Consider the following 16856-nt stretch of genomic DNA (forward strand, 5'->3'; position numbering starts at 1 on the left):
CCTTACAAAACATCTCCAGTTCAGTTAGGTTTGATGGTTGCTGAGCATGGACAGCCCGCTTTAAATCATCCCACAGATGTTCAATGATATTCAGGTCTGGGGACTGGGATGGCCATTCCAGAACATTGTACTTGTTCCTCTGCATAAATGCCAGAGTAGATTTTGAGCAGTGTTTTGGGTCGTTGTCTATCCAGCCCCGGCGTAACTTCAACTTTGTGACTGATTCCTCAACATTATTCTCAAGAATCTGATGATATTGAGTGGAATCCATGGGACCCACAACTTTATCTAGATTCCCAGTATCGGCACTGGCAACACAGCCCCACAGCATGATGGAATCTCCAAATTTTACTGTGGGTAGCAAGTGTTTTTTTTGGAATGCTGTGTTTTTTTGCCTCCATGCATAACGCCCCCTTGTTATGACCAAATAACTCAATCTTTGTTTCATCAGTCCACAGCACCTTATTCCAAAATGAAGCTGGCTTGTCCAAATATGCGTTTGCAGACCTCAAGCGACTCAGTTTGTGGCGTGTGTGCAGAAAAGGCTTCTTTTGTATCACTCTCCCATACAGCTTCTCCCTGTGCAAAGTGCACTGACTTGTTGAAGGATGCACAGTGACACTATCTGCAGCAAGTCGATGTTGTAGGTCTTTGGAGGTGGTCCGTGGGCTGTTTTTGACCGTTCTCACCATCCTTTGTCTTTACCTCTCCAATATTTTATGTGGCCTGCCACTTCTGGCCTTAACAAGAACTGTGCCTGTGGTCTTCCATTTCCTCACTATGTTCATTACAGTGTACACTGACAGCTTATATCTCTGCAATAACTTTTTGTAGCCTTCCCCTAAACCATAATGTAGAATAATCTTTGTTTTTAGGTAATTTGAGAGTTGTTTTGAGACCCCGTGTTGCCACTCTTCAGAGGAGAGTCAAAGAGAACAACAACTTGCAATTGGCCACCTTAAATACCTTTTCTCATGGTTGGGTGCACCTGTCTATATAGTTCAAGGCTTAATGAGCTCACCAAACCAATTGTGTGTTCCAATTAATCAGTGCTAAGTAGTTACAGCTATTCAAATCAACAAAATGACAAGGGTGCCCAAATGTATGCACCTGTCTAATTTTGTTTTGATGCATATTGCGCATTTTCTGTTAAACCAATAAACCTCATTTCACTACTGAAATATTGTGTATAAGTGTCCTTCAGTTATTTGATAGAACAAAATGAAATTGCTGGTCCAAACACCCAAATATTTATAAATGACAATCATGGAAATTGTCAGGGGTTCCTAAACTTTTGCATATGACTGTACTGATTTGGGTTATTTTTACCAAAGATATGTAGCAGTATGACTTTTGGGCAAAATTTATGAAGAAAAATTGAAAAATTTACAAAACTTCATAACAGAAACAAACAAAAAAACATTTTCAGTCTTTTTTTTATTTATAGCGCAAAACGCCCCCCCCCCCCCCACCACCACCACCCCCCCAGTGGTAACTAAATACCATCAAAAGTAAGCTCTATTTGTGTGAAAAAAAGGACAAAAATGTCATATGGGTGCAGTGTTGCATGACTGAGTAGATGAAGCAGAAAGAAAAGCAGCGCTGCTCTAAGGGTAGTAGGTAGTTAAAAACAACACTTTATTATTACACATTGTACACTCACATTTGTGTGATAAGAAATAGGCATAGGTAGGTTCTCCTGGGCAATGCAGATTCACATCACGGACCAGCTGGGCTGTGGCGGGGCCGGCCTCGGCCACTTGCGGTGGAGACCGTAGCTCCGATGGCTTGGGGTTCCCTCAGACAGCGCGTCAGCAGGTTCCTAGGAAGATGACGTCAGGTGGAGGAGAGCAGGGGGCGTGGCCGAAGAGCTCGTGTTTGGACCATGCGTGCTTCTTCCTCAGGCATCTGAGTAGATGTCATTCAAAGTGTGAGAGTCCTAAAAGCTGAAAATTGGCTTGGTCAGGAAAGGAAGTGGTATAAGTGCCCAATAGGCAATTAAGAGCTAATATAGCCAGAGCATTATGAGAGAGGTAGAGGAGTTGGCACATCATGATTGTTTTGATCAAGTTGACCCTCCTCATGATTGATAACATAAGACAACTCCAAGCCTCATTTTTGGCTCTGAACCTTTGCATCAGCGTAGTTATATTAAGCTTAACAAACATACACATACCCTTGCCAGCATGTATACCCATATATTTGAAGGACTCCACTACAGGAATATCACAGTCTGAAAGAGAGGTCTCATTAGGGGAGTTCGGAAGGGTAGTAACTGGGTGCAATGTATTAGTTTATAGAATGGGTTCCAAATCATTTAATGGTGTCCATGACCACCATAAGGGATTAAGAAGTGTCACTCAAAAACAGCAGCATGTCATGTTCTACATTATATCTTAAATGTTGTTGTGCACACATGTTGCCATATTGAAAAACTGTAGTTGGATTATCTGGCAACAGAAAATCAGCATAACGTTCAAACTCTTCAGTTTGTAGTTAGGGAATGCTGCTCCCGTTCCTGCTGCCAGTTCCTCCACCTTTACCAGTGAGTTGAAGACTTCCCTTTGAGCCTGTGTCAACTGGGGTAAAATATTTTGCTGCACATAAGTATGAATGTAAAGAGGGAATGTAGAAAACCTTGACTCACAGGTAAATTGATAATGGGTCAGTTATGCCAGAACTAGGTCCTGATCATTAATGAGCATACCAGAGCTGGGGCATAAAGCCCCAGTATGGGAAGGGGTCTGTTATGATCTTTTTCTATAGTGGCTAAGAGGTGAGCAGTGCGCTCCCCTGCTTCATAAAAGCCAGTTTACAAAAGAAAATGCTTGCTCTTGGCTTTGTGAATATACATAAATGTCATTGTCTTCTGGGCTGATAACCATTCAGCCTCAGTAACCTGGACAGCACAGGCAATATATTCATGCTGCACCTGGCTCACCTTCATGGGACAGCAACTCCTACCATTCTCTAGTGGAAGACTTTGCCCTGGACTTCATAGTTTATTATTTAGGTAACACTGACTTTTCAAGTGCTCTAAAACAAGACTACCTGCCATTATGAAAGTCATAAAAAAATTTTGTCTGGTGGTGTTATACCCTGATCCTATCCTCCAATACTTTTTACAAAAAGATTAGAGAATGTAAAATTGAGTTTTAATCCTCCCTTAATTTCTGCCAGATATAGAGATTGCATGTTTTAAAAAATCAATACAAGGGGTTACATAGTTTAGGAGAGAGGAATGAAGGATAGGGGAGCTGTATAGTAAATGGCTGGCACATTTCAAGGGTTCTGCAGTAATGGAGGTCGTGGGTGCCTCAGTGTTTGGCTTCCCTCTTCCTTTAAGTTTAGAAGTGTGCACTTTCTCCCTCTTCCTGGGAACACACACAATCAACTAAGCTTCCTGCTCCATTATAATGATGCAGGAAACTGTCAGGAGTGCAGACATCCCAACCTGCAAAAACTCATTTCAGGGAGGTTTTGAACTAATTTCAGGGAGGTGACGCTTCACGCCGCGTCTCCCCTCCCCCCCCAATAAAATGCAGTGCCAATTAAATACAGCCTGATCAGTGCCAATTAAATGCAGCTATACCAGTGCCCATGAAATGCAGCCTTACCAGCGCCCATGAAATGCAGCCTGATCACACAGCTGCTGGAGCCTGGGGTCTGACTGCTGGAGCTGGGCTGCTGGTCCTTGGGTCTGGCTGCTGGGGCCAAGGGTCTGGTTGCTGGAGCCAGGGATCTGGTTGCTGGGGGACAAGGGTCTGGCTGCTGGGGGACAAGGGTCTGGCTGCTGGGGGACAAGGGTCTGGCTGCTGGAGCTGGGCTGCTGGTCCTGGGGTGTGGCTGCTGGGGCCAAGGGTCTGGCTGCTGGGGCCAAGAGTCTGGCTGCTGGGGCCAAGGGTCTGGTGCTGGGGCCAAGGGTTTGGCTGCTGGACCACTCCACATTTTCCTGCACAGAGAGAGAGAGACCCCGCTCCACATTTCCCTGCACAGAGACAGAGAGACAGACCCCGCATCCACATTTTCATGCACAAAGAGAGACACCACTCCACATTTCTCTGCACAGAGAGAGACATCGCTCCACGTTTCCCTGCACAGAGAGAGACATCGCTCCACATTTCCCTGCACAGAGAGAGTCCCTGCTCCACATTTCTCTGCACAGAGAGAGAGAGAGACAGACCCCGCTCCACATTTCCCTGCACAAAGAGAGACACCGCTCCACATTTCCCTGCACAGAAAGCAGGGGCAGCCCATACAATAGGGGCGCCGCCCCCTCTCTCCAGGCCACCCCCTATATGCTTAATGAATAGATTCATACACAGCATGAAGTTATACATGGCCGCTGGGGCCACCCCCTATTCAGCCGTCCGGCCCCTTTTAAGACACCTGGGTGCCTGAATTACAGCGGCGGGGTGTTTTTTTTAACCTCCTGATTAGAGCCACAGGCTCTAATAGGCTTCAAAATAGGATGGACTCAGAGCGCAAAGCATTGTGCTCGGAACCCACCCAGGTGTGTTAGAAAAGCAAATGCATATTTGCTTTACTAACACTGAACCGCCTCTCCGCCAATCAGAAACGCAGGTCTAATACCCGTCACCTGATTTGCTGAAAGGTCAGGCGCTACTATTGGACATCTAGCAGGAGGAAAAGCATGGAGGAAGCATGGAGCACACAGGAGACGCTCCCTGACCCTCTGCCCGTCCCACAGCTCACCGCCGTCATCCGCTGCCTGACCCGCCACCAAGATGGTGTAAGTGCCAGTCAGACAGCGAGCGGGCAGGGGGGTGCTGGTTAAATGCCGCCAGGGGCACAGTGACTGCATTTGATGGGTATAGTGAGGCTGCAATTCATGGGCACAATGCCGCTGCAATTCATGGGCACGGTGAGGCTGCAATTCATGGGCACGGTGAGGCTGCAATTCATGGGTGCGGTGAGGCTGCAATTGACTGGGGGGGGAGGGTAACATGCAGGAAGACAGTGAGACAGTGCAGGACACCAGCGTGAGCCCACATCATAGTACACAGGACCAGGTAATGCACAGGTGCTGCTGAAAGAAACCTCCTTATCTGCAGAGGGTGGGGGGGGGAGAGGAATTTAGCAGGGAGCAGGCAGGGAGAGGGGGGGGGAGAGGCCGGTCACAGCTCACTTACTTGGACAAAAGGACCCAGCAAGAGGCTCAGTCGTCAGCTTCCAGAGCATCCCAAACAGAACACCGTCTACTCTCATTTTAAATGTTCCCGCCCACATGTCCTATTCACAGACGCAGCACTCAGGCTGCTCAGAGTGTCGGCGGGCACAGTGAGGGAGGGGGCTGGAGGGGGCAGAGTGGATCCACCCTCTTCCATTCGGCTTTGCTCTGAATGGAGACAGACTGTCAAATCAGAAGCAGGGAACAGCACTGTGACAGGACAGATGTCCGCTCACAGCACTAACAATCCTGCACCCCGGCCCAGCCCGCCACAGACAGAGCGGCCGTACTCCATTCGGCCGTTCGGGCTGCTCTGTCTGTCTGTGGCTGAGTGACGGGTCCAGCCGGGGGATCGCCCTGCACTTGCGGGTGTCTGGGAGCCCGTGGCTCGCGGGAGACTTGAGATGTCTAGGAGTAGTGTGAGCCACATTAGGTAAGCAGAGTAACTGTGTCAGTTCCTATTTAAGAGTAAAATATTATTATTATTATTATTATACAGGATTTATATAGCGCCAACAGTTTGTGCAGCACTTTACAACATGAGGGCAGACATTACAGTTACAATGCAACTCGATACAAGAGGAATCAGAGGGCCTGCTCATTAAAGCTTACAATCTAGAAGGGAGGGTCAAGTGATACAAAAAGTCATAACTGTGGGGGATGAGCTGATGGAGAAAATAAAAGTACAGTTGTTAGGTGGAGGCAGGATAGGTTTCTCTGAAGATAAAAGTTTTCAGGGATTGCCTAAAAGTAGATAGAAGCAGAATTTTTTTTTGTAACCTTGGCCAAATCTGTGCCTTGCCACAATTCTGTCTCTGAGCTCTTCAGGCAGTTCCTTTGACCTCATGATTCTCATTTGCTCTGACATGCACTGTGAGCTGTAAGGTCTTATATAGACAGGTGTGTGGCTTTCCTAATCACGTCCAATCAGTATAATCAAACACAGCTGGACTCAAATGAAGGTGTAGAACCATCTCAAGGATGATCAGAAGAAATGGACAGCACCTGAGTTAAATATATGAGTGTCACAGCAAAGGGTCTGAATACTTAGGACCATGTGATATTTCAGTTTTTCTTTTTTAATAAATCTGCAAAAATGTCAACAATTCTGTGTTTTTTCTAACAATATGGGGTGCTGTGTGTACATTAATGAGGAAAAAAAAGAACTTAAATGATTTTAGCAAATGTCTGCAATATAACAGAGTGAAAAATGTAAGGGGGTCTGAATACTTTCCGTCCCCACTGTAGTTTCATTAACACCCACTTGTAAATCTCCATTTTGGTTAAAAAAATGTTTTGCTATAACTGCATGCATGACTGAAGCCTCCCAATGTACTCTGGAAAGTCCTGGTGTTTCCCCACTGCAAAGAGTATTTGTGGGAAGATGTTACATATGACATTGTCACTCACTTATATGTACAAGCTTCTGGAGCTAGAGAAAAAGAAACTATATAAGCAGTTCCAAGCAATCTCAGTGATTGCCTTTCATAATCTTTCAACTCCAGGCGTAAGAAAGTGAATTTGTCGGTTCTGCATCAGTTCAGCATCTAACGATTAGTGGCTCTGAAGTGTGAGTTCTCTTTCCTATCATCCTTAGAAGCTAAGTATAGTGCCACTGTGAGTGTGTTATCTGAGTGATTATTCATTGCCAGAATTACCGCGTTACCCATTACGGTCGGTGTAATAGGCATTTGCTAAACAACAATTTCTAGACAGCATTGCAAAAGGGCTGTATTATTTATATTGTCTTGTCATGGCATTTATAATGAAAACTCTTCCTCATAACTTCTTTTCCATTTTTATTTTCTTTCATCAATCTGAAGCATATCAACTAAGTCATCCAGAGCTTGTAGATTTTGGAATGTTAGAAGTCAGCAAAATTGTGAAATCCACAACCTCACATATAATAGAATATTTATATGAAGAAAATATTGTCACCAGATTTTGGATGGATACAAACAAATTCTTCTGTTTTTTGATGTAATGTAAATTAATCTTACCCATTGGATCATTTACTAGATCTTGCATAGGCATTGAGCACAAATAGTATGTGTACATGTAGTATCTGACTATATACAGTACATGACCAATCCCAGCTGACATTAAAATGTATGTAGGCACACTGGTGATTTGGAGTTAGTTTGTTTTAAGTTGACCTATAGAATGAAAGCACATTAGGACACTTTTTTATAAAAAGTGCGTCATTTCTGGTACTACAGTGGGGCAAAAAAGTATTTAATCAGCCACTAATTGTGCAAGTTCTCCAAATTAAAAAGATGAGAGAGGCCTGTAATTGTCATAATAGGTATACCTCAACTATGAGAGACAAAATGTGGAAACAAATCCAGACAATCACATTGTCTGATTTTTGAAAGAATTTATTTGCGAATTATGGTGGAAAATAAGTATTTGGTCACCTACAAACAAGCAAGATTTCTGGCTCCCACAGACCTGTATCTTCTTCTTTATGAGGCTCCTCTGTCCTCCACTCATTACCTGTATTAACCACTTCAGCCCCGGAAGGATTTACCCCCTTCCTGACCAGAGCACTTTTTACAATTTGGCACTGCGTCGCTTTAACTGCTAATTGCGCAGTCATGCAATGCTGTACCCAAACGAAATTTGCGTCCTTTTCTTCCCACAAATAGAGCTTTCTTTTGATGGTATTTGATCACCTCTGCCGTTTTTATTTTTTACGCTATAAACGGAAAAAGACCGAAAATTTTGAAAAAAAATGATATTTTCTACTTTTTGTTATTAAAAAAATTCAATAAACTCAATTTTAGTCATACATTTAGGCCAAAATGTATTCGGCCACATGTCTTTGGTAAAAAAAATGTCAATAAGTGTATATTTATTGGTTTGCGCAAAAGTTATAGCGTCTACAAACTAGGGTACATCTTCTGGAATTTACACAGCTTTTAGTTTATGACTGCCTATGTCATTTCTTGAGGTGCTAAAATGGCAGGGCGGTACAAAACCCCCACAAATGACCCCATTTTGGAAAGTAGACACCCCAAGGAAATTGCTGAGAGGCATGTTGAGCCCATTGAATATTATTTTTTTTGTCCCAAGTGATTGAATAATGACAAAAAAAAAAAAAAAAATTACAAAAAGTTGTCACTAAATGATATATTGCTCACACAGGCCATGGGCATATGTGGAATTGCACCCCAAAATACATTTATCTGCTTCTCCTGAGTACGGGGATACCACATGTGTGGGACTTTTTGGGAGCCTAGCCACATACGGGGCCCCGAAAACCAATCACCGCCTTCAGGATTTCTAAGGGCGTAAATTTTTGATTTTACTCCTCACTACCTATCACAGTTTTGAAGGCCATAAAATGCCCAGATGGCATAAACCCCCCCCAAATGACCCCATTTTGGAAAGTAGACACCCCAAGCTATAGTCAGGAGAAGCAACAGAATGTATTTTGGGGTGTAATTTCACATATTCCCATGGCATGTTTGAGCAATATATCATTTAGTGACAACTTTGTGCAAAAAAAAAAAAAAAATTTTTCTCTTTCCTGCAACTTGTGTCACAATATAAAATATTCCATGGACTCAACAAGCCTCTGAGCAAATAGCTTGGGGTGTCTACTTTCCAAAATGGGGTCATTTGGGGGGGATTTGAACTGACCTGATTTTATGCACAACATTTAGAAGCTTATGTCACACATCACCCACTCTTCTAACCACTTGAAGACAAAGCCCTTTCCGACACTTTTTGTTTACATGAAAAAATTATTTTTTTTTGCAAGAAAATTACTTTGAACCCCCTAAACGTGCAGTGGCAACAAAATAAATACATTTTTAAAAGCCTTTAAAAGCCTTTACAGGTTACCACTTTAGATTTACAGAGGAGGTCTACTGCTAAAATTACTGCCCTCGATCTGACCTTCGCGGTGATACCTCACATGCATGGTGCAATTGCTGTTTACATTTGACGCCAGACCGACGCTTGCGTTCGCCTTAGCGCGAGAGCAGGGGGGGACAGGGGTGCTTTTTTTTTTCTTTTTTTTTTTCTTTATTATTTTTTTTCTTTTTTATCTTATTTTTAAACTGTTCCTTTCATTTTTTTTTTTTAATCATTTTTATTGTTATAGGGGATATTTACATTCCCTGAGATGATAGCAATAGGTAGTGACAGGTACTCTTTTTTGAAAAAACTGGGGTCTATTAGACCCTAGATCTCTCCTCTGCCCTCAAAGCATCTGACCACACCAAGATCGGTGTGATAAAATGCTTTCCCAATTTCCTATATGGCGCTGTTTACATCCAGCGAAATCTAAGTCATAAAATGCTTGTAGCTTCCGGTTTCTTAGGCCATAGAGATGTTTGGAGCCACTCTGGTCTCTGATCAGCTCTATGGTCAGCTGGCTGAATCACCGGCTGCATTCTCAGGTTCCCTGTTGAGACAGGAGAGCCAGAGAAAAACACGGAAGACGATGGGGGGGGGGGGGTCATTCCCTCCCACTGCTTGTAAAAGCAGTCTAGAGGCTAATTAGCTGCTAGGATTGCTTTTACATGAAAGCCGACCGCTGGCTGAAAAGAATGATACCAAGATGATGCCTAAACCTGCAGGCATCATTCTGGTATAACCACTCAAAGTCGTGAATGGCGTACCTGAAGACAAAAAAATGGTTAACAATAAAACACAGTAAACAGTAAAGTATAAAAAATTGCATACCTGAAAAGCAAACATGATAAAACATAATAACAATAAAACATTGCAGAATAGAATACAGTAAAAAAGAGCAGAACAATAGAGAGAGAATAGAGAGAGAAAGAACAATAAAACGACAACTATTTTTTTTTATTTTATATTTTTTTTTGTGTTTTTTTTTTTTTTTTTTTTTACACTTTTTTTTGTAACTGTAACTTTTATAACTGTAACCGGTTCCAGGTTCGGGTCTCTTAAAATGCGATGGCATCTTGGGAGACCCTGTGAAAGCGTGTCCTAGTCTGTGCAATGCTGTACCCTACGCTAATACTCAACTAGTGAATGGTAGCGTTCAAAACATTCACCAATGCAAAGATCAGGATTGTCAGGACAGGAGGGACAATAATAGCGGGTGTCACGCCTATATCCGCGCTTGCTGCAGACACGACATCTGTTTTGGGGGGGTTCCTTGGGTAGGGGTACTCGGGAGGACATAAAGAAAATGCCTCTCATGCAGCCGACTGCATTTGGTTGGGGGTGTGAATGGGGAAAGTACGGGTGCTGCAGAAGTGGTGGGTTCCCAATTCGGATTGGCGAATGCAGCAGGAAGGGCACTATGGGCACGACGGGCCTGTGTTTGTCTTCTTCTTGGTGGCAGCGGGACACTACTTGTGCTTGCCACCTCATCAGCTTGAACTGCACTTATGGGACTCGCCACGTCACCAAGTGTTACTGCAGTGCTGGTTTGACTATGACCGGGGTGTACTAGGCCGCTGGTGCTTGCCACTTCACCAAAACGCTACCAAAAAAACTGTTAGCGATCGCAGGGATCAGGCCTGACTCTGCGAACGCTGCAATTATGCATTTAGTGTTTTGTAAGTGACAGTGATCGATCGATACTGCACTTGGGTGGGCTGGGCTGGGCCGGGCGGAGGGGCAAAACGCAGGTGCTAGCAGGTATCTGGGCTGATTCCGCTAACACTGATTTTTTGGGAACCCTAAACTGCTGGGGACACTAGTATAGATCTGATCGGATCAGATATTGATCCGTTCAGATACTAAACCACTAAGAGAGGCGTATGCTACGTGTGTGGGTGTTAGCGGTACTGGCGCTAATCTGACGCTGCCTGGGGCAACGCATATCACCACCGGGCGATCGGGGACTAATCTTTTATTAGGTAATAAATGGCGGGTGCCCTGATATTATAAAAAATAAACGAACTAACCAGTGTCACCCGTAACAGTTATACAGTGATCACTGGTGAAAGGGTTAACTAGGGAGCAATCAAGGGGTTAAAACCTTTATTCGGTAGTATATGGGGGTCCCTGTCGCTATAAAACGCTGACGGCGAACCTAGATATTTACCTCCCTAACTAGCGTCACCAGTGACACTAATACAGCGATCAGAAAAATGATCGCTTAGCGACACTGGCGACGGGGGGTGATCAAGGGGTTAAAACTTTATTAAGGGGGGTTAGGGGAGTACCCTAACCCCCCCTCCCAAGATGCCAAATGCGATGGCATCTTGGGAGACCCTGTGAAAGCGTGTCCTAGTCTGTGCAATGCTGTACCCTACGCTAATACTCAACTAGTGAATGGTAGCGTTCAAAACATTCACCAATGCAAAGACCAGGATTGTCAGGACAGGAGGGACAATAATAGCGGGTGTCACGCCTATATCCGCGCTTGCTGCAGACACGACATCTGTTTTGGGGGGGTTCCTTGGGTAGGGGTACTCGGGAGGACATAAAGAAAATGCCTCTCATGCAGCCGACTGCATTTGGTTGGGGGTGTGAATGGGGAAAGTACGGGTGCTGCAGAAGTGGTGGGTTCCCAATTCGGATTGGCGAATGCAGCAGGAAGGGCACTATGGGCACGACGGGCCTGTGTTTGTCTTCTTCTTGGTGGCAGCGGGACACTACTTGTGCTTGCCACCTCACCAGCTTGAACTGCACTTATGGGACTCGCCACGTCACCAAGTGTTACTGCAGTGCTGGTTTGACTATGACCGGGGTGTACTAGGCCGCTGGTGCTTGCCACTTCACCAAAACGCTACCAAAAAAACTGTTAGCGATCGCAGGGATCAGGCCTGACTCTGCGAACGCTGCAATTATGCATTTAGTGTTTTGTAAGTGACAGTGATCGATCGATACTGCACTTGGGTGGGCTGGGCTGGGCCGGGCGGAGGGGCAAAACGCAGGTGCTAGCAGGTATCTGGGCTGATTCCGCTAACACTGCTTTTTTGGGAACCCTAAACTGCTGGGGACACTAGTATAGATCTGATCGGATCAGATATTGATCCGTTCAGATACTAAACCACTAAGGGAGGCGTATGCTACGTGTGTGGGTGTTAGCGGTACTGGCGCTAATCTGACGCTGCCTGGGGCAACGCATATCACCGCCGGGCGATCGGGGGCTAATCTTTTATTAGGTAATAAATGGCGGGTGCCCTGACATTTTAAAAAATAAACGAACTAACCAGTGTCACCCGTAACAGTTATACAGTGATCACTGGTGAAAGGGTTAACTAGGGAGCAATCAAGGGGTTGAGAAACACTGCTCTAGACTGGAGTTGAGAAACACTGCTCTAGAGGAGATCTGCATGGAGGAATGGGCCAACATACCAGCAACAGTGTGTGACAACCTTGTGAAGACTTACAGAATACGTTTGACCTCTGTCATTGCCAACAAAAGATATATAACAAAGTATTGAGATGAACTTTTGATATTGACCAAATACTTATTTTCCACCATAATTTGCAAATAAATTCTTTCAAAAATCAGACAATGTCATTGTCTGGATTTGTTTCCACATTTTGTCTCTCATAGTTGAGGTATACCTATTATGACAATTACAGGCCTCTCTCATCTTTTTAAGTGGGAGAACTTGCACAATTGGTGGCTGACTAAATACTTTTTTGCCCCACTGTATATAGTCCTTGTGTTCTGTACATAGCATTAACCTATATGACATTGTATTGCAAAACGTATTAATCTATAAATTATTCAATCCTTTTTTTTTTCTTTTGTCTTTTTTAGGTATGTAGCATAACCAAAGCAATTCAAAATGGCCAAAAATGCTTTCTGGGAATCGCCAGTAGCATTTATCAAAGAAAAACGCGTCACAAGGTATGTCTTATCGTTCTGCAGATTTGAATAACCTAACCTCTTGAAAGGCTTACATGAATCACTTAAAAGAGAAGTATGGACTTAAAAAACAAAACAAAACAAAAAAACATTTATACTTACCTAGGTGGATGCAGCATTGTTCCGATGCTAGATCGGTCCCCCACTGACACTGCATTGAGAACTGATCGCTCAGTTCTCCCCTCCACTCTGAGCAGAGAGCTGTGACTGACAATCTCTCTGCTCTGCCCCCTTCCCCGGGCTCACTGAAGCACTGGGCTGTGGAGGGGGATGGAGCGGCTGGCTTAGGCTCTTAGGCGCTGAGGGGCTGAGCCAGGTGTCGGTCCAGGCATCTGTGTGGATCCTGACCATATGGTCAGGATCTTTTCAAAACCTGGACTAGATGAATGACATCAGCCGACATCAGATTTTAGCCCAATGTCAGCTGAAAACAGGTCACAGGAGTGCAGAATGAACTGCACTCCTGTGACCTATAGGAGAAATACAGCCAAAAGAGCTTTGGCTATACTTCGTCCTTAAAACTTTTAAGGTAAACACAGGAGACATGGAGCTTACCAATGGTCTGGAGCTCCAGCGTGCCCACGGTAATCCAGAGTCATGGCTCTTTGTCTGTACTGGCAATCTTTTATTTTATTTATGGTATTCATGGTATTCATTTGGTTCTTGTTCCTCAAAGTACTGCCATTGAAGAAAGTATCATGCTTTTTTATGCTATCATGCATAAGGGACTCATTTTACACAGAGAGCAATATAATCAATACAAAAGAGGACTGGCATATGTGGGGCATGAAAGTGTCTCAGTCCCAATATGTATATATACAAAGAAGAAGGATGCCCAAGGGACTTTGTGAGACACAAACAGGGTATAAAATATACACTATTTTTATTGAATATTTAAACACTTTTAATTCACACAATTAAAAATAAATCTGATAGACATAAGTACATACACATATGCATGGGTTTCCATAGTTACATAAATCAAAGTATAACTGACAGTTAGGAATGGGCTGTCTGTTCGGGTCGAACATGAGTTCGACTCGAACATTGGCTGTTGGCCCGTTTGCCGAATAGCGAACAATTTGGGGTGTTCGTGGCAAATTCGAAAGCCACGGAACACCCTTTAAAAGTCTATGGGAGAAATCAAAAGTGCTAATTTTAAAGGTTAATATGCAAGCTATTGTCATAAAAAGTGTTTGGGGACCTGGGTCCTTCCCCCGGGGACATGTATCAATGCAAATTTTTTTTTTTAAAAACAGCTGTTTTTTCGGGAGCAGTGATTTTAATAATGCTTAAAGTGAAACAATAAAAGGGAAATATTCCTTTACATTTCATACCTGGGGGGTGTCTATAGTATGCCTGTAAAGTGACGCATGTTTCTTGTGTTTACAACAGTCCGAGAGCAAAATGACATTTCTAAAGGAAAAGTAAGTCATTTAAAAGTACTAGCGGTAACGCCGGCAGCTATAATGAATTGTCGGGTCTCTGCAGTACTCATAAAAGTCATTGAAAAAAATGGCCTGGGATTCCCCCACAGTGCATTACCAGGCCCTTTAGGTCTGGTATGAATATTAAGGGGAACCCCGAACCAAAATTTAAAAAAAAAAATGTGTGAGGGTCCCCCCAAATTCCATACCAGGCCCTTCAGGTCTGGTATGGATATTAAGGGGAACCCCGTGCCAAAATTTTTTTAAAAAATGGTGTGGGGGTCCCCCTAAAAATCCATACCAGACCCTCATCCAAGCACGCAACCTGGCACGCCGCAGGAAAAGAGGGGGGACAAGAAAGCCCCCCCCCCTCCTGAACCGTACCAGGCCACATGCCCTCAACATGGGGAGGATGTCCCCATGTTGATGGGGATAAGGGCCTCATCCCCACAACCCTTGCCCGGTGGTTGTGGGGGTCTGCGGGCGGGGGGCTTATCGGAAACTGGAAGCCCCCTTTAACAAGGGGACCCCCAGATCCTGCCACCCCTGTGTGAAATGGTAATGGGGTACAAACGTACCCCTACCATTTCACAAAAAAAAGTGTCAAAAATGTTAAAAAAGACAAGAGACGGTTTTTGACAATTCCTTTATTAATGTCTTCTTCTTTCCCCGCTTCTCCTTCCATCTTCTTCTGGTCTTCATTGGGTTTTCTTCCTCCATCTTGTTCCTCCCCCGCTTCTTCCTCTTATTTCTCCGATCCTCTGCTTCTTCCTTTGGTCTTCTCGTCCGCATCTTCCTCCGGCATCTTCTTCCTCGCTTCCTTCTCCGGACGATCCGCATCCATGGGAGGTTCCCGCAGTGTGACGCTTCTGTTCTTCTGACAGTTCTTATATATCTGAGGACGGGGCCACCCAGTGACCCCGCCCCCTCTGACGCACGGGGACTTTACGGGGACTTCCCTATAGCTTTCCCTATCATATCAGAGGCGGGTTACGGGTGACCTCGCCCTCTCTGACATCATGGGGAAAGCCACAGGGAAGTCCCCTTGCGTCAGAGGGGACGGGGTCACCACCCTCAGTTATATAAGAACTGTCAGAAGAACAGAAGCGTCACACAGTGGGAACCTCCCATGGATGCGGATCGTCCCAAGAACGAAACAGGGAAGAAGACGCCGGAGGAAGATGCGGACGAAAAGACCGAAGGAAGAAGCAGAGGATCAGAGGAAGAAGAGGAAGAAGCGGGGAAAGAACAAGATGGAGGAAGAAAACTGAATGAAGACCAGAAGAAGATGGAAGAAGACGCGGGTAAAGAAGAAGACATTAATAAAGGAATTGTCAAAAACCGTCTCTTGTCTTTTTTAACATTTTTGACACTTTTTTTGTGGAAGGGTAGGGGTACATTTGTACCCTATTACAATTTCACACAGGGGGGCTGGGATCTGGGGGTCCCCTTATTAACCCGGGCAAGGGTTGTGGGGATGAGGCCCTTGTCCTCATCAACATGGGGACATCCTCCCCATGTTGAGAGTATGTGGTCTGGTACGGTTCAGGAGGGGGGGCTCTCTCATCCCCCCCTCTTTTCCTCCGGCCTGCCAGGTTGCGTGCTCAAATAAGGGTCTGGTATGGATTTTCAGGGGGACCCCCACGCCATTTTTTTTAAATCTTAGCGCGGGGTTCCCCTTAAAATCCATACCAGACCTGAAGGGTCTGGTATGGATTTTGAGGGGACCCCCACATCATTTTTTTAAAAATTTTGGCACGGGGCTTCCCTTAATATCCATACCAGACCTGAAGGTCCTGGTATAGAATTTGGGGGGACCCCCACGCCATTTTTTTAAATATTGCCGAGGGGTTCCCCTTAAAATCCAAACCAGACCTGAAGGGTCTGGTATGGATTTTGAGGGGGACCCCCACACCATTTTTTCTTTTAAATTTTGGCACGGGGTTCCCCTTAATATCCATATCAGACCTAAAGAGCCTGGTATGGAATTTGGGGGACCTCAACGCATTTTTTTAAATTTTGGTTCGGGGTTGCCCTTAATATTCATACCAGACCCAAAGGGCCTGGTAATGCACTGTGGGGGAACCCCAGGCCGTTTTTTTCAATGACTTTTATGAGTATTGCAGAGACCCAAAAATTCATTATAGCTGCCAGCACTACCGCTAATACTTTTAAATGACTTTTTTTTTCCTTTAGAAATGTCATTTTGCTCTTGCACTGTTGTAAACACGGGAAACATGCGCCACTTTACAGGCATACTATAGACACCCCCAGGTACGAAATTTAAAGGAATATTTCACTTTTATTGTTTCACTTTAAGCATTATTAAAATCACTGCTCCCGAAAAAACATCAGTTTTTAAAACTTTTTTTTGCATTGATACATGTCCCCTGGGGCAGGACCCAGGTCTCCAAACACTTTT

The 16856-nt window shown here is 44.5% G+C and overlaps 1 protein-coding gene across 3 annotated transcripts in view; it reads left to right on the forward strand.

The window, feature by feature from the left end:
* The window catches only part of RASSF6 (Ras association domain family member 6), a 91115-nt gene that overhangs the window by 20754 nt on the left and 53505 nt on the right, over positions 1-16856 (forward strand). For 2 of the 3 annotated variants that reach the window (XM_073600375.1, XM_073600365.1), the window contains exon 2: positions 12900-12989. In XM_073600375.1, coding sequence (XP_073456476.1) covers positions 12928-12989 — 62 coding nt within the window. In that variant the 5' untranslated portion in view covers positions 12900-12927. Of the gene's footprint in view, positions 1-6740; positions 6762-12899; positions 12990-16856 lie in introns of those variants that run through there. The other variant, XM_073600386.1, reaches the window with a different exon arrangement.

The sequence above is a fragment of the Aquarana catesbeiana genome, linkage group LG01 (genome assembly GCF_042186555.1).
Source record: "Aquarana catesbeiana isolate 2022-GZ linkage group LG01, ASM4218655v1, whole genome shotgun sequence".
Taxonomy (NCBI): domain Eukaryota; kingdom Metazoa; phylum Chordata; class Amphibia; order Anura; family Ranidae; genus Aquarana; species Aquarana catesbeiana.